This window comes from Eubalaena glacialis, chromosome 6 (genome assembly GCF_028564815.1).
Source record: "Eubalaena glacialis isolate mEubGla1 chromosome 6, mEubGla1.1.hap2.+ XY, whole genome shotgun sequence".
Classification (NCBI taxonomy): domain Eukaryota; kingdom Metazoa; phylum Chordata; class Mammalia; order Artiodactyla; family Balaenidae; genus Eubalaena; species Eubalaena glacialis.
The window spans coordinates 122283056-122302165 of record NC_083721.1 but is presented as its reverse complement, the minus strand read 5'-3'; the positions used below and the strand labels follow the sequence as shown (position 1 = coordinate 122302165).

The window sequence follows — 19110 nt, the reverse complement described above, 5'->3', positions numbered from 1 at the left end:
CTAAAGGAAACTGAACCAGAAAATGGAGGAGAGACTCTTTTCTCTTTCATCTTACACAACCTAAAGCCCTTAACCCAGAACCTGGAACTAAATTGATATTTGTGGACTATTGAGGGAACTTAACTACCACATACAGTGTTATTTCTAGATGATAGATTCCTAATTCCAAACAACTAACTTAGTAACAGATGCTTGGAACACATTCCCTTTACTAAGTGGAATTTAGTGGAATATTTCTAGAGTTTCTCTAAACATCTTTATATGTGGATAGAAATTTGGGTAGTATTTGTGTAATTCTAAAGTAGAGCCTACATGGTGCTTTGCTTAAAACAAATTTGTTTCCTCATTTTGAAAAGGGGAGAGGACTATTGCCATTCATAAAAAAAGATTTTCCTTTTGAATGGACTTTGGAAATGTGTGGACAACTAGACATAGTAATCTGGAGGACCATGAAAACATTAAAATGGAAGGCGTTAATTGTTTGAATTGGCTGTGTTTCCTGACATCTGTATTTGCCTCACGTATTAAGGCTTTGTTTGTTTGTTTGTTTTTGTTTGCTTGTTTTTAAGGCCTGGATTTGTCTATTTTTCAGAGCCTCAGATCCTTTTTTTGACTGAACTTTTACTGCAAATAGATAAAATTCCTGCTCTATACCACTGCTTTATTGATACTAACTTAAAAGTCTATTAATATGCTTATTTAAATCCCTAGCACGGGCATGTATTTAAAACATGCTTTGATTTGTAACTATTATCTTTTTTACGGAATGTAACTGTGCCTTTTGCCACTAGAACAAATTGATTTCATCTATCTTCCGTCTCATCTTTAAATGTATTATTTACCCAACTTTTAGCTTTTCCAACATAACGTAAAAATGTCTCACTACAATAAGAAGATTAATAAACAAAGCAAAAAAGACTATTTATGAAAAAATACTTTAGAAATCCAGTCCTTTTGATTAGTAACCAGCCCTAGTACCAGAAAAACTTCAAAGTGCTCTCTAAACATTGAATTTTCATCAGTGATGCTGCAAGCCTTAGCTCTCATCTTTCATGCTTACCATGCAATAACTTCAAAAGGATAAAAAGAAAGAATGGTAATCTCTCCAAGCGACACTCTGCTAGGGCCAGTCATCTTGTCTTTAGCTATCATGCATTCACAACCAGATAATTGCTTCATTACATTATGCTTTAATAAATATAATAATTAACATTTTGTTACCAAAAAAGCCAATACTCAAGCCATTCAGAAATGAAATTCAGAGCCCAGGGGATTTCTAGAAGAAAATGAAAAAGAATTAGCATCAAATATAGACCTCTTCAAAGGGAAAGAGATCATTTAAACTTGTCTTTTACTTACTGAAATCTGTTCTGCATATTTTATTGTTTTTGTCATCTTGCTTGTTATAATCCAGCAAGCGAATGTTCAAAGAACATAAAATCCTACAAATAAATAAATGGAATATGAGTGAATTTACAAAAGGCAACAAGAGTCTCACATGTAAGCTTTGATTACATAAAGCAATTATGTTTCCCAGTGGTGCTCCAGGAACATGTGATTTATCAGTAGGAGAGAAATCAAAGTTTTTCGCTTCATGACACTTAGATAAATTTGCAGAGTACAAGTAACTTGGAAACCTTATCTGAATCAGCATGGTATCACCAGTCAAATTTGGGGTGATCAAGACTTTTTAGAATTAGATTGTAGGGCAGTCTGGGTCAGCGTGGGAAGTTGTAATAGACTCTGACCTTTAAACAAGAGGTAGACATATCATAATGGACTTTGTGGTCAGTAACTCGGCAGTCATCTGAGGAAGTATACCAGAGGGAACTTTGGTGGGGAGGGGTCAGAGCTGTGTGTTGTGTAGTGGTAGCCTCAAACAAGAAGAGACCAATAATAAAATTACACTTGTGAATTTTGCTGTTTGGATCGGGGAATATCCTCACACCAACAGCTTTCTAAAGATCTCTCACCACAAGGTAATAAAATGGAGACAGCAATAAAGACAATTCTTGGTGACAAATTATCTTAAAAGCTATATTGTCCAAAAAAGTGCAAATATTTTATGATATTATGGTAAAAAGGAAAGGAAAAGCAATGGATAGGAGCTGTCTGATAGTCTCAGTGAGTGTGCTTCTCCCTCAGACACTGGAGTTAAAAAGTTATCCTTTCAGATTATTCGGATGTTATCTAGATCAGTACTTCTTCAGTTTATAGGCATAGGGAATTGTTGACAGTGCATTTTTGCCATCAGCTTGTTACATAAAATAGGTCAGTAGGGCAGATTAAAGAGAATCTATTTTTAATATAAATATTAAGTAAGGGGCTTAAACAGAAAAGCCAAATTAAGGTTTTGAGAAAAGGGTGTGTGTATGTGTGCATGTGCGCGCGCCTTTATGTGCATGCACGCACATGATCGCTGGCATGTTTGGTGTCGAAATGCAGAAATCGTCAAAAAATAGAAAGGGTGAGCAGGAAGTGTCAAATTAAAAGCCTTACCAAACAGGTAAGGAGAGTGGGAAATTGAAAAAGTATTAGGTGACAGGCAAGATTGACTGGACTTGGTTAGATCTGTAGATGAAAATGGGAATTGAGGGTAAGTGATGACTTAGTAAGTATAGAAACCTAGCTCTCTACGTATTAATTCTACCTCTACCAATGACAGGGAATGAATAAGTTAAAATAGTTTCTCTAAAGCTGCTGGAGAAAAAAATCCTAATATATATATGTTTTTTTTGGTTTTGTTTTGGCTGCGTTGGGTCTTCATTGCTGTGCACGGGCTTTTCTCTAGTTGCAGTAAGCGGGGTCTACTCTTCGTTGCGGAGCATGGGCTCTAGGTTCCCGGGCTTCAACGTTTGTGGCTCACGCAGGGGCTCAGTAGCTGTGGCTTGTGGGCTCTAGAGCGCAGGCTCAGTAGCTGTGGTGCACCGGCTTACTTGTTTCGCGGCATGTGGGATCTTCCCAGACCAGAGATCGAACCCATGTCCCCTGCATTGGCAGACGGATTCTTAACCACTGTGCCACGAGGGAAGTCCCCTAATATATATTTTTAATTAAACTCTAAGTATCCATCAGTGATGTCACCAGGGAATTATTTTTAGTTAATATAATTCCCAAGTGTCTCTAGAAGAGACTAAGTAAATAGGACCACATTTTTCCCCACAGCAGCACACGTTAATATCACCATAAGATTAGGATCCTAAAACCCTGAAGAATAACAAAATATGAGAGGAAGAATGTAGGTTTATTTTAAAATTCCATGAGCTTTTGTGAATGCACTGAAGATGGTAAGCAGTGAGGGAGATATTAGAAGGAAAGTCAGGAAAACCAGCCCAAAGGCCAATACCTTTGGCACTGGTATTACTTGACTTCTGTTCTCCTATCACCAATCTAGAAGAAAATGTTTTTTAATGAAAGTGGAAGTTGAGAAGAAAGGACAAAGACGTCATGTCTTTGTAATAATAGAAACTGATACATCTTAACTCATCTCTGTCTACTCATGTATCTATGTACATATTGGAAGGGCAAGAAAACAGTACTTTTCACGTTCTGAATATCACCTAACTCCTTGGTAAGCTATTAAGCAGTCCTGAACTTTATGCAGGATAAATAATAAGATATTTAAGTTTAAATATTTTTCAGTGAAAGTGAAAATAGCCAAAAGTCTAAATTAAAGTTGAAAGAGAAGGATAACTCAGGTTTCGAGAAATGCTGAGTAGGATGTGGACGGGGTATTAATCCTCGAGGAAGAGGGAGTATGAGGGCCACTGGAGGAGGCCTGCCTAATAGAAATGCAGGCTCGTACATTCTGACTTCTGAAGAATGTTGGCCCCAAACTAACCTTCTATGTTTAAACTTACTCTTTAGGGTAAATGCTGTGTAAAATGGGATTGGCTCTATAATAATCAACAAGGGAAAAGGAAAGAAATAAATCACCTTTACTCTTTAAGACTGCACTTACAAAGAGAAAACAAGCACCAATCATGGTTGCTTTGACTGTCACATCTAGATCCGCAGGAACGTGAATTCCAAAGTTGTCAGCATTGGTGAAGACATCGTTTACGAATCCTGACCAGTACTTTGAAATCTTCCCAATTGTAAGCTTTTCGTTAATGGTCTTCACCTTTGAAAAGACAATAAGAAGTTGTAAATTTGAAGGTGATACAGATGGTTTTACATTTCTTCATATACTTACTTCATGAGAGATAGGAATTATTTTATTCATCATCTTTAAATGACAATTCGATGGTACTCATTCCTTTATATAAGCATAGGTTTGTAGATTTTCTAGTTTACTCTTCAGGAATTTTGCTTTTCTGACATTCTTTAATCCATTGTAATTCCTTTATTTATTTTTTTTGTTTTTGTTTTTGTATGCAGATTGAGAATTTAATAGCCTCAAGTAATTGAGGCCAGGCTACCACAAGATGGCAGCAGGTACATAGTCTTAATTGTATGGTCTAACCATGATTCCTTTACCTGAAGTCCAGATTTTAAATCTGAATTCTTCATCGAAAAAGAAAAAAATATGTTTGTGAAATATTTTAGAAGAAATTTTTTAGAAAAAAATAATTTCTAAGTACGATTTATAACCTTTTAATTTTTATTGCTAAGATTTTATAATTACTAATTATGTTTAAATATTATCAGTCATTGCTCAATTTCATTTTTATATTATACTCAGATATTTACTAGGTCATTCCTTTATAACTAACCCTAAGTCCTATTTTTCATTTGAAAAATTCTCTGGGCTAATGTACCACACAGGAAATTCAGACTAATTTGACATCAAAAGTCTATAGTTCTTTTCAGCTAGAAGGAATCTACAGTTAAACTTTATCCACTATTCATTTGCTTGCCCTGTTTCTCATTCAAAGACTGAAAGTAATTCAGTGTAAACTTTCACTTTCTGTATGGGAGTAGAGGATAGAAAATAGAGAAAGTTACTTAGGCCATGTCTATACCATGAATAATAAAACTCTTAAGTTCTCCTCAATCATAAGGCATATTTTTATCCTTTACTCTTAGGAAAGTTATACCAAGTCTTTTTGGCGTGGGCTGGAGTTATGACAGCTCATTTTGCAAAATGTACATTGTATTCTAGGTGAATAGTGTTCCCTGAAATCCTGCAACCTTAATGTCCTATGTGGGATATACATGAATGAATGGAGTGAATAAATGAAAAAGAAATACATACTTTAAATTAGACTATATCCTCTAGGAAAATCTGTTAAGATAGTTCATATTCTTACACACTGAATGTGCAAGTAATTACTGTTTTTTAACATTCAATTTACACAAATATGTTTATATGAGAATAGATTGTTTTACAAAATGAAGTTAGCAAGTCTTATGAACATAGCTTTTAAATTAATAGTATTTTAATGGAGTGTGCTCTTGAGATCAGAACTGGATATGTTACCACCAGGGATATAGGAAAGAAGATGTAATTTTGGTGATTCTGAACTAAATATATTTGCTTTATACCATAGGCGCTATATTCCACATAAATCAAGTTTTTGTAGTATGTTTTAAAAAAATTCTTGAACTTACTATCTCTGGAATTATGAGTTATTATTGGCATGTACAATATTACTTGTTACATTATTTCACAAATATATAATTTTCTAAATTTATTTCAGAGATATTTCATGATTTGAACATTTTAAAAATTGAATTATGTTGCAAAAAATCAGGACCTAAGTGAAACGGTCCTTCATTTTTTCAATCATACCTCAAAATCCACATCGCCAAAACAGCCACATGTTGCACAAGGACCAACAATTTTCAAAATATCTTCTTTGTTTGCGTTTTGGATTGTGAATTTAGGCAGAAAGGGGTCCCACTTCTGTGCAACATAACCAACTATAGTACCAGGAGGGGCTTGGATTTCTAACTGTAAGAAGAGATAATAAAATAAGATTTCCTAAGGTTATTGTATTTTAATTTTACGATAATGTCAGCTTACTTCTAAACAGTATATAAAAGATTCTAAATATCTGCTTCTATGTTATACTTTTTTTTTTTTTATAATTTATAGAAACAAAGAAATTCACTGTATAGATATGTGTTCTGCATTATGCACTAAACGTCCATGTCTTTGATCTTCCTTCCCTAAGGAGAACCTATCCCAAAGCTGTTTTCTGACCCTGGGACACTGGCTTCTTTGCCATTTTGTTCCAAGTACAATAATTGGTCAAGCATTGAAGATGTTTCCTATGAGGTATTTCATATTTATCCCCTCTCAGTTGTGGCCACAACACACATCTATTTTTAAGTCTCACTTACTGATTATTATGAACTTTTTTCTCTTTGGATTGCCAACTTCTAGCTTCTCTGTGCTCAGTTAAAAACAAATGCTTCTTGCAGAGTTACAGTTGTTACACACCAATTTGATTTCTGTTTCATTTTGTCCAAAGTGTTAAAGACTTGCACTTGCATTTTCAGGGCTGACTTTAGTATTTTACTCCATCATCCTTTATTCCCTTAATTTCTTTATTGTCCATAATATTGTATTTCAACATATTTATGTAGCCAAATCAAATACTTTGTAAAATAAGCTGGAAGTGGGTGAAAATGATGAACATTGTTTGCTTTTAAATCAAACCAGCGCTCATCATCTGATCTCCTTTTGTCTTTCCTTATTTGTTAAGTTCATAGTCTTATGTGCATATCTGTAGTGTTTTCAGATGGACAAAGGTGGTTTCAACAAGTCTTCTTAGAATTATATAGATTTGTTCTAGGACAACTTTTAAAGTAACTGATGTGATTTTAACCAAATTAAAAAACATATTAATCAGTATTAGGATGCATCTTATGGTTAAGTCATATGACATGGGGCTACTTTGAAATAAAACATCAATTATCAGAAATTTTCAAATGGGCATACATTCTGGATTATACTAAGTTTAGCATCTTGGGGCATATTAGATCTTGAATATCCCCAGTAGAAGTATAAAAATTCTTGGGCTCCATATATGAGTACCTTAGCAATCCTATCACTTAGCCAGGTAATTGCCTATAAATGGAGAATTAGCTTCAATATATATTGTGAGAAACTTCTCTAATTAAGGAGAGTTCCATGTTACTATTTATTTCCCTTTGTGCTAAGTAGACTATTTATACATAGGTCCTCAATAGAGAAGCTTGGGCTTGAATAAAGACACCTGGATCAAGTCCCATTTATTGTATCTTCTAGATGTGTGATCATAGGTAAGGCACCTCCACTCTCTAAGCCCTAGTTTCCTCAATTGCAAAACGTAGAGAGTAAAATCTATTCCTTCTAACTTATAGTGGTGTCATGATATCAAAAACATCAAAGTAAGTATATTTTCCATATCAACTTAGCTGCATCATGTCAATGAAAGTTATTACTATAGATCTATTAAATAGTGATGAAAATATATTATATATTAAAAATATAACAATCAGATGATTCCCTCTAGAACAATAACATAGTCTTTGCTAAACCTTGAAGTTTGTCATAAATGGGTGAATGGAACCTGAGATTCTGTACTAAAAATAATACCTACCCAAGAGAATACTTTAGAAGAGTTTAGTATCACTCAGCACTCCCTGACCTTTGCACCAATAAGAGAAGAAAAAGGGTAGATTTGCTTAATGGTGGAACTTATAGCTATTACAATTACGTGGCTAATACAGAGATTCAGGAGGATGTGTCTCGTTTACATGATGCATGAGCTGTCTTTACCGATTAACATCACGGAAGCCACTATGGTTTTTGGTTGGAAAGGAAAAGAAATTTAGTGAATCACCAAATCCTCAAGCTGTTCTGATCCTAAAGGAGCAACATTCTAATTCAACAAATTGAAAGGTTAATTGCCCCATATCTTCAGATGAATGCCATTTATTTAAGAAATAATGGCTGATCTTTCCAAACATGGAAAAATACAAGCACACCCAGAGCCAAAGACTAACCTCTTGTAGGTAGCAAGGGCACCAGCAGCTGTTACACCTCAAGGGCCTGTTGACTGTAATCACCTCTCGACCTGAGTTATCGGTGATCTTCAGAGTGCAAGATCTCAGTGTGGAACAGAAAGTACGATTGAAGCAGATGCTTTCCTCCACTGCAAAGTAAATTCTTTGTCCCAAGCTGTTTTTAATCTCATATTTGTTGGAGGTCTCAGTGCCAAGTATCACTAATGGAGCAAAAAAAAAATTATCAAAATCATGCTTATTGCTTACTATCAAAACTTTATATGAGTAAAAATGGTTGTGTTATTAAAAGAAAACAGAGTGTCTGATCAGTTATTAAGTATATGGTATCTTATTCAGACAAATCTACTTCCGTGCTCGAAATTTTGAGGATTTAGCCATAGAAATCAAAGTAAACTCTGAGAACAAAGCTGTGCAATTACTAAATTTTGATTGCAGATATATGACCTACTTGGACACATGTAGTACCACTTTTCAACTAGGGAAGCAATGCTATAAAGAAGAATCAAATACTCAGATAAGAATTCTATCACTGTTATGGAATTTACTGGGACAACTCACACTGATAGTAATGATTTTGTCTAAAATCTCTATCTGGTATTATATCTACAGCTGCATGCTATCTATTATAATTTTGACATATCTTAGTTAAGGACAAAAATACTTGATTAATTTGAATTCAGTTAGTCATCATTGTAAATTTGTGTATTGTTAAATGATTTGCCTATTTGATGAATCACTGACACTATGATAAAACATATTTTGTTTTGATGATTTTTTGTTATTTAGTCTCAACCCTGATTTCCATGTCTGAAATTACAGCATTAAGAAAATTTAAACTATTAGCAGCCATGGAAATGAACAAATAGTTTTTATTACTTTAAGATTAAAAATAATATTAGATTCCCAATGACAGTATCATCAAAGACTTGGGGAGTTTTATGCTTTTATGTTTATCTATATCAGCTAATAATTTTACTTTCAATATTTATTTTAAAAAATAGGCCTAGTGCTCTTTTTAATCTATCTTAAACATTTAACTTTATCATTTATAAAATATTTAGATGTAAAGAAACTTCTGAAACTTAAAACATTTCAACAGTTTTAATAATTACAGAATATAATATACTTACTTCCAAGAAGCTCCACCTGCTGGTGTATAATTATCAGGTCTAACTGTTAAAAGACGACATAAAGGAAATAAAAAGTATTACATCACAGGTCTTTGAAAACCTTTGCAGCTATTACTATTAACCTGTTTACTAGACTACATGAAATTAGGTGATTTTCGTGTTCTCTGTGAGGGAAATGGCTGAAAACAGCTCACATTTTATAATGAAAAAGAAGATAACATGGTTTTTATTCAAGTAAAATTTAAAAATTACAAGAACCCTGAAAATTTCAAGGAAAATTTCAAGGGCAGAATTGCCCAGAATAACATTAGCAACTGTGATTAACTCTGTGTTTTTTTCTGTGGTAATCCGATAAAAGTGTAGCTCTTGGAAACAATACCTTTGAGAATATTTTTAAACAATCTGAATAAGAATGCCTATAAGGTTTTAAAACTCTCTCTCTCTCTTTCTCTTTCTCTCTCTTTTTAAAAGAAATGAACCAAAATGAAACAAAACAGTAATGACCTGCATGCATGGCCTCTCCTCGCAGCCCTATAACTCTACTTTCACTCTGTCATGCAGTAACTCATTCCTCACAGTGATGAAACATCTTTGTTAAAGCTGAAAAAAGCTATTCTTTAAAATTTTCTCATTCACATCTTCCTTTGGACTAGGGGAAAAAAACCCAGAAATCCTGCTGATGCCAACAAAGTACCAATTTAAGCAGAAAAGAGTTAAGCCACTAAATGCATGACACATTAAAACTTGCCTATGTAATTAGAAATGAAGTTAATTTACAGAGATAAAGTAGCCACAGTTGAGAAGTGACTTATTAAACAGAATACAGTACAAACTGCTTTTTAAAGGAAATATTTGAAGTATGTTCTTAAGAGTGAATTTTATTTGTGTATGTTTCCATTTTGATATTCAATACTTGAAGATTCACTAAGGTAAAATCATGAACACTGAATGCAATGCTGATTATTACTTTTTTGAATGCTTCATTTTCTATCTTGCCTTAAAATTTTCTTCACTTTATTCTCCCTTCACATTAATAAACTCACTGATAACTTTTAAATGAAAGTAATCAATACTAACAGTTGGAATTGATTGGGCATCACAAACGCAGAAAATATGACGTTACCTTATTTCCTTCACTCTCCTTGTATATCCTGAGGTGGAGGTAAAAACTAATATCATTTCTTCTATTTAAGTCTTATTATTGATAAAAGTGTATGTGACCTCCTTTTTAAGATTCACAAAAATATTTTTTCCAAAATTTATGATTTAAGATATTCTAAAACATATTTTAACAACTATGACAAAGTTTTTTAAAAAAAAATTTGAATCGGTCTTTGTTGTGTAGTATTGTTAGTTCTCTTCTCTTTTGAGGAAAATGGAGGGTTGAAGAAAGAGAAGGGGTAAGCTTCAAAAGGACATGCATGATTATTTAGCAGTGGTTCTATGTAGGAGTAATTTAGAGATAGAGAAGGAGTATGGGGGCAGAAGTTAAGTTTGAGTTTAGGAGCTTTGACTATTTGTGACATGGATCAAGTTTTCAGCCTTGAAATTTAGAGACTATTAATTGAAAAGGGAAGTTGTACCTCTCTAATACCTAATAATAGCAGTTGTTTATTTAATGACTACCGTGAGGTAGTCACTGTGCCAGATATTTTGACATAGTGTCTGATTTAGTCCTCACACACATCAGAGAGCTAGATATCATTACATTTTCCATGTGAGGAAACAATCCCAGAGAGAGAAAGTAGTTTGCTCAAGATCACAGAGCATGTATCAATAAGTGGTTAGACTGGGATTTGAACCCAGGCAGTAATGCCGCTGATTTTGACATGCTCTTTACCCTGCTGTACCACATCACTAAACTAATCTTAGGAACTGGGAGAAACGATCTTAAGTGATGCTGTGGGACTTCTGAGTACCTTTCCTCCCTATTTACTCTTATACTCACCCATCCTCTGTAATCACATTTGACTTAATCTACCGCTGTGGGCAAACCTCCTGGATTTGAGGGTCTTGGTTTTGGTTGTTCCTGTAGTTTCCTTTAAATCGCCCCAGGCCACTTATAAACCATGGTCCAAAAGAGCCCTTTTCATCTTTTGCTATTAATTGATGAACTAAGAATTGTTGGAAAGTCTAAAGAGATTGTGTCATGTATTCGGGTGTCAGGGCAAGTAAAGGACTCCTGAAGTATGAAAGCTATAGAATGGAAACCTAATTACAGCCTTGGATATGTAACTAAGAATCAATTCTTATGTATAATTTATCAGGTTTACAGGTATCACTGATTCCATTTAATACATGTAGCAAAATAAATGGGATCTTTACATGTGTCCTTGTAGACTTTGACTCACTACTCTTAGCTATAGGTGACTAAATTATAACAGTTATCCTTTGACGCTTATAGGATAAAATGTTATTGACTATTATGAACATGTTAATCCATCTGGAAAGAGAATGTATTGGTTTTATTCTTAAGTTTAACCTACACGAACAACATATATGTATATATATACATGTCTAGACATGTAAGTATGTGCATGTACATATGTATGTATACACACACACACACACCCTGCTTGGGAATTTATTTTCAAATTATTAATGGAAACATGATTTTCAGTAGTGGTCATTGGATAGTCTTGATTAAAGGAGAATAGATGATTTTTTAAAATTTTACTTTGAGTGTTTTAACTTAGAAGGATTTTTATTGAATATTTTCCTGTTTGTTTATTGAAACATGTACTATTTTCAAATGTTCATAGTTTTATTTAATCTTGTGGTTTTAGATAAAAGTTAACTCACAAAATTCTTTATATATATGTTTCTTACAAACTAGTAGTATTAAACTTTCAAAATGTGCATTCATCCTTTTCTATATGCACCACTTTAAAGCAAATTAGTGTTCTTTTAGTATAAAGATTATAAATTTTCTTTCCCTTTGAAGTAAAATATCCACCAATTTGTGGCATATTTTTGTTTTCTGAAAAAGATTACCAAAGGTATATGTTTGGAAAATTGACTTCATTTTAAAACTGCAGCCAATGGGTTCATATCTCTATCAAATATGAAAAAAGTGTATTCATGTCAGGCATCTGGCTCCGGGTGTGTCATCATTCATGGATGGAAGAAGAATATACGATGACCATATGTGATCATCAAACCTCAGCCCTCTGGCACTGGTATATCACTTTTATACTCGGCAAAACCTTGTCTGACAACATTCCCAAACAGCTTGCAGCAGTTAATCAACTCTAGTCAGCTATTACAGCTGATCCTTCCTGCAGATGGAAGATGGTAGGTTAGCCTTTCCAGCTCTTTTACATAACTCCCTGAGCTCTCCAGTCTCTAAAGTACATTTGTCTGCCAGTGGGTTTCTGGAGAAGGCATCTGCAATTATAAACATTTTCCCAGGAACATATGCTGCGTGCAGCTTAAACCCTATCAGGCATAACAGAAATCTCTTGCACCTTAAGGGAATTAACACAGAGATTTGATTTTGATAAAGGAGATAGACTTTATAGTTTGAAAGAGTGCCAAACAAGCTGAAAATTGCAGCAGATGTGCTGACATCTCAATATTAGTGTAAGTGTATTTCTAATCTTTTGTAGGATAAATACAAAAGCAACAATAATATACATAAATATCAATTGCTATTTATGTGCCATAGAATTCAGATGATAATATTTCTTGATTGATTTATTATAAGGCTTGAATCATTGCTTACCCTCCAATGACTAGAACAGTGGCTATACCTAATGATAATATGATCTTTCAAGCAAATTGGCCTGGAGATGCAAGAGCATCAGAAGACAATGCTAACTTGATAGGCTGATTTTCTCTTGGATTTGCATCCACCTTTTTGAGATTCACTTGAAGATGTTGAACTCTCAGCTCATTGCAGAAGTCTCTCCTGAGTACTTTGACCTCTAGCAACATTTCTCTTCTCTGTACACCTGCGCAAATTAAAATTGTGTGCTTATCTGGCTCTAGTACCCAGCCTTGCATTTTTTGTCATCATTTTTTGTCTTTGCCAATGAGGTTGCAGAATGTTTGGGTGAGAGGGACTAGGTTTTATACCATTTATGTGCCTTGATTAAGACAGATACTCAATGTCCTTAATTAAATAGCTGTAGGTGACTGGACATATTAGACAGTTCCTTCAGGCTAAATTTGCTGACACCTTGAGCAATAAGCAGTAAAAGGATAAATGTGCTAAACAGCTCAATCGAAAATGTTTAGTCTTCTTCCTCTGACAAATAAATAAGGAAATTAGAAGTGACCATAAAAGAAAAAAGTTTCTTCCCAAATAATAGAAATAAATAAAAGACAGATTTTATAATTTCATGATTTATAATGCTTTTCTCACTTCAGTAAGTTATTTGTTGACGTTCTTCAGCCTTGATTGAAAGGCAAGAAATCAAGTTTATATTCATTTTAAGGGCAAACACTTAGTAGAAATAGGGAGATAAAAGCACCTGGCTTAAATACTCTAGACCAGGAGGGAGACTCCCTGGTGGAGGGGGACCCCGCTGCCACACTTGGTTCCCTGGATTGGAAGGTGAGATGTGAAGGCCGTGGTCTGGGTCTGAAGCTCCCGGAAGAAAACCAGGCAGACTTCTGCTTCTTTGGTTCTGTGCATCTGCAAGAGAATGACCATCCAAGTCCATATTTAAATGTAGGCCATTTTATTTAGTTTGTCTTATAATATTTGCTTCCTCTTAATTCAGAGGGTAGAGTATCTCCCACAGTAGCCTCTCACTACAGTGCCCTTTCCTTCATTTTTCCTACTCACTGTCAGCACCACTTGACCCCGAAGCCAGAGATAAAGGACTGTGGAAGACTACCAGAGGTAGTTGTGAGAAGAGTTGGATAATTTGGGCAAAATAAATGATTTTAGAAAGTATATTTTTTGAAGGCAAGTGAAGCTTCTATTCAAAGAGCTAAAAGATTATACACTACAAAAAGAAAATCAATGGCAAAAGAAACTAGATGTTCTCCACTCATAAAAGGATAACCTTGGACATAGGTTTTAAATCATAATTATGACTTTCAAGCATATTCTCCCTTCCTCAAATATTATGAAGGCGCCTCGTAATTTCCAAGGATATTTTGTCTCTTTTTATCAATCATACTGCTATGGCTAGATTTAATTCAGGGTCCTTATACTTTAGCTTGCACCAGAACCAGCTGGGGGGCTTATTAAAACACCCATTGCTGGGCCACACTCCAGACTTTCTAATTCTGTGGTTGGAGTGGGTGTGGAGCTTGAGAATTTTGCATTTCTAACTAGTTCCCAGGTAAACTAATGCTGCTGATATATACTTTGAGAACTAATGGGAATATTTGTAACTAATTTATGAGCTTCTTAAGGGCAGTGTAATATTTAATTTAGCTTTGATTTCTCAGTGTTTGGTATAAAAGCATCCAAAAAAATTTTGACAGTATGAATCTCTTTGTAGCTCACCCAACATTACAAAGGATAAAAGAATTACAGAATTCTAAAATGTTTGGCTTTGATTTAATCACCTGTTTTCTATATTATTGCCAGGTAAAATTGTTACTGTTTCAATTATCTCTTAGATTGAAATTCGGAAATTTGCTATTTATACTGCTTTAGTCTGGAGCCTAATATTATGCATAAGACCTGTAAGTGGTGCATGCAAAATTCTTCTTCTTTGTTAAAAATATACTTTATTCCCTTTCTACTATTATTTTTCCCTTTTCTTCTCACATGACTGCCATTTGGCTATCTCCCTCATTAGATACCATTATTTTTTTCAAAGACTATCAGTGTTTTTACTTCTCATCTTTATTAAGCCAAATTTTCAGAGTTCTCACATGTGCATTCATTTCGTTTACACTTTGCTGTTTTAGACTGAGTGTAGGTATGGAGCAAGCAAGGTTCATGATGGGTGTTTTCAAATATCAGATAGGCCATTATGAAGAAAAGTAATTTAGATTATTTTAAAAACCTATGAATGGGAAGGACAAGGAAACTGGTTCTGGATTAATATGAGGAAGAAATTTATAACAGATGCACAAAGATTTGGATAAGCACTCATTGTACATATACTAAAATTGGAGTGACAGCTACATAATTCACAGTAGATTAGAATGGTCTCTCTTCAGCACTGACACCCAGGTCCATGTAATATGTGTGTGTGAGGGGGGGAGGTATTCTTCTGAATCTTTTAAACCTCTAAAAAATAAATCTGAAGAAAGGACTGATTTTCCTTTGGAGATTATAAATTCCTCTTCATTCATTGCTTCCCAAGCATAGCCTGGGTGAGCATCTGAGGGGATTAAAAAAAACCAAAAAAACCTGGTGAAGGAACACAGGCACCTAAGGAGTGGTCCTTTGGACACTGACATAAACTGTTTCTAGTAACAATTGGCTCATTAAAGTCATGTGTACGTTTGGTGTTAATGAGGGACATTAATTGCCAAATGATTCATTTATTCATTTAACAATAAGGTTGTGGGAAGAGACCAATATGGATTTCTAAGATTATACTGATCTGTGACATTTAGAATTTGGACACGCTTTAGGGGTAGGACTGAATGGAAGCAAACTTGTCATTTGGCCCCATGAAAAGAGAGCTCCACACTGATAATATTATAACAATTTGCTTCCCCAAAGGCCCCCATCCTGAACTTCTCTCAGGTTTGGGGCAGACACAAAGGATATAGACTTTAGAATTCCTCTTGCTCTTAGCCCTTCTCGAGAGCTACTAACTGAGTAAACTGAGAGGAAGACTAGGTAACACCATGTCAAATCTGGGAGAGGAGCAAATGGCCACTACTGCAATAACAACTAGAAAATAATAGAAGGCAACAAACATCCTTTCTTTGGCATTAGTGCCAAAAGCACTGTGGTCATTGACTTTCAGAGAAGCAGAGACAAAACTGTGATCTGGGGAAAACTAGTTCATAATGATAAAATTCAGAATAGTGGTTCATCTTGGGAGTGGAGGTGCATGGCTATTGACCAGAAAGGGAACTTTATGAGGTGCCAGAAATGTTCTGTATCTTGATCTTGGTGGTGGTTACACAAGTGCATCCTGATTTTTAAAATCATGGAGTTTAAGTTTGGTGCCTTTACGCACTTAACTGTACACATGTTATCCTTCAATTAAAAAAAATGTGTAGGGATTAATTTCTAATAATAGCTGATAGAGGAGACTATTAGATTCTCTCTTATTGCCAATTTTATTGTTGAAAAGATTAGCAAATTACTCCAATTTTATCTTGTAAACTATTTTGCTGTGACAAAACATGGTAGATTCTCGAGTGTCTGGCAAGTGGCTCTACATTTCTGACCCAGGTCTTTAGGTCCTTAGATTTCATGGCATTAAGCGATGTTAATGCACTGGGGCCCAGAGCAGATCATGTCCAAAGTCTTTACTGGGGAGTAGAGGCTCAGTCAAAGACTGCTGGGATCACCATTCTGAGATCACTTGCTTGCTCTTCTGGGATTTCAGCTCACATCGGAGCAGCACAGCCTTTGAAGACCTAAACGGAAGCTTCCGTTCAGTTTAGATCATCCTGGAAACTCCTGTTTTTCTCAAACTTAAAGTCTGAGACCAACCTGTTCTTAAATTGTGTTTATTTATACTAAACCAGGGGACTCCAGACCACACAAATATTTCCTCAGTTCTAATGGCATCCAGTATCCAGACTGTCCTTTGATTTAGTGGTGCTGATTGAACTTCCTACAAAATGTGTGAAATGTCCAATTAGCCTGTATTCCCTGGGAAAATGCTAATTGCCAATACAGTTTCATGGGCCAGAAAACATCATGACATTATAAATAATGTCTTTAAATATATTTGAATAAAACTCCACAAAAATATTTTAGGTAAATAATGATGATAAACTCACTTGCCCCCTAAAACCAGATTTCTAATTCAAAAGGAAACTTCATTTTTCACTTCTTTTAAGTAGTATAGGGTCTCTCACAGATGTTTTACCCACTTCATCTGTTAAATATTTTGAGTGGGATGCAGCAAGAGTGTTAGTTTTCTACCGTAAGTTTTACCTCTGAGTTTAGTCTTGAGCCCCTATCATTACTGAACATCACTGCTTTTTTGGTAGATTAATCATATTTTGATCATAATATTGCTTTCTAGTCACAAGTTTCTTCAGAGACTCAGACCACCAAATGAAGAAGGAACGCCTTTGAATTTCTATCTGGCTTTGAATTTCTATCTACTCTTTTAAAAATGTATAACTAGCTTATAAATATTTCACGTACTCTGCAACTCTTTACCTTACCGGCTGCAGTTGTTGCTGTAACTCTGACTTGATAAAGTGATGAAGTGTTTTGGACTAAGTCTTAGTGTCAGTCTTAAATGACAGAAAGACCTTGCCAAGATTTTGTTTGTCTGTCTTCAAGTATAAAAATGAAGTACACATGTATTAAAATTCATAATTTTGATGTTTCACGTCTATATTTTACAATTTGTTTGAGCTTTCCCAGTGATACTCAGGGACTGGTGTATGCTACATGTTGACAAAAAGTGAAAAGATTACTTCTTTTGTTCCAAATTAAATAGCATCCAAAGTCTATTTTGATAAAGGAAGCAAATAAGCGTACACATTTCTCTGAATGGATCATTAATTTAATTTAGGATATTTTAAATTGTGGACTCTATTATCCTATTTGTAATTAGGTTAAAAGGTTTCCACCAATTATACTAATCATAATTCTTCACTTTCATTATAGCCTAGAGTTTAATGGTTTCTTCTGATAATGGAATGAAAACACATTATAATTTCATTTTTATATCATTTCACAAGTATTTTCTGTGAGATTGCAACCCATTACCTAAAAAAAGCACATCCCTTGTCTTCTGAGAAGTTCTTTAAGTGAGACAACACTAATGATATTTACAGCTTTAGGGATTTGAGGAAAACTTAACAGTTCCCCCTCCCAAAGTCTTTAATACGCTTGCTTAGTTTCTGTTTGCTTTTTAGATATAATTTACCATCAAAGAAATGTTGAAAGATTTTTGCTTCATAGTTCAGAAATGTTTACTTCTAGTCCATTAAATTTACTAGGATTTCCTGAAAACACATGTTTAATTCTCTATAATAAATGGCTGTATCACATATTTTAAACAACAAATGGGAAATTTTAAAATATTGAACTGTACTTTAACACTTTTAACTTATGTGTGAAAAGTTTTCTACAAATCCCTTTAAACTGGGAATATCAACTTGTCTTTGTGTTTGGCATTAGATATTCCCATTCTAAATTTTAGTCTGCAGCTTTTCACATCAAGTCACTAGGTTTATATTTATGATAACGAGAACACTGTTTGCATCTTAACTTTTACATTCTATCAGATAGAGGGTTTTTAAAAATAATTTAATGCAACATGCTCCTTGGAGTTCAAAGTTAAAAATTCCAACGTTGAAAAGCACTAAATGACAGGTTTTAAAGTATCAATCTCACCGATTGTAACACCCTTAGAACTGTGTATTTTCAGTCATAATATAAGGAAAAATTTCTTAGCTGCCTATATTTACTCTTACCTTTAGAGGCCATGAATATGCTGAGTCACTTCTTCAAAGGCATGCAGGTTAAAAGAAAAGGCTCCTCTTGTTGCAGCAAAGAGAGAAACACAGCAGGCATAAAACTTCAGAGGGTATCTCTACTTCTTGTCAGCTTACAAATACTGGAGGAATGGAGAACCTTGCTGTTTCCAGAGTGCTGTATTTTATCATTTTGAACAACAGGGGGAGACAAAGCTATCATCAAAAGTAAACACTCTTCAGAAACCATCATCCCACTTGGTGGCTGAAGGACCAATTTCAAAATAATAAAAACCAGGAAAGAAAATATACAACATACAACACTCATTTTTATGGGCCTTATTTCCACTTAGTGTTTAAAAATTACTTCTTGGAATATATATTTTTGCCCTCACTACTACATTAGAAATATTCTACTTTTCTAATTTCTAGAAATCTCCTGTACCAGAGTCTGTGATAAAACATTCTATCACATGTAAGTTTT

The 19110-nt window shown here is 34.4% G+C and overlaps 1 protein-coding gene across 1 annotated transcript; it reads right to left on the bottom strand.

Moving 5' to 3' along the window:
* Nucleotides 1–1403: 1403 nt before the first annotated feature.
* Nucleotides 1404–18639, bottom strand: PLSCR5 (phospholipid scramblase family member 5). The gene is made up of 7 exons (XM_061193571.1): nucleotides 18627–18639; nucleotides 13565–13728; nucleotides 9090–9132; nucleotides 7939–8159; nucleotides 5735–5896; nucleotides 3962–4123; nucleotides 1404–1442 (listed from the first exon to the last, which is right to left on the bottom strand). Exons 1-7 carry the CDS (start codon nucleotides 18637–18639, stop codon nucleotides 1404–1406), a joined length of 804 nt encoding a protein of 267 aa, XP_061049554.1.
* Nucleotides 18640–19110: the final 471 nt, after the last annotated feature.

Coding starts and splice junctions, on each gene's coding strand:
- PLSCR5 (XM_061193571.1), bottom strand. Junction 9,133..13,564: donor GTCTAGAGTATTTAAGCCAG/GTGCTTTTATCT, acceptor GTCTTTTAACAG/TTAGACCTGATAATTATACA. Junction 5,897..7,938: donor GCCCTTGCTACCTACAAGAG/GTTAGTCTTTGG, acceptor CTCTTCTTACAG/TTAGAAATCCAAGCCCCTCC.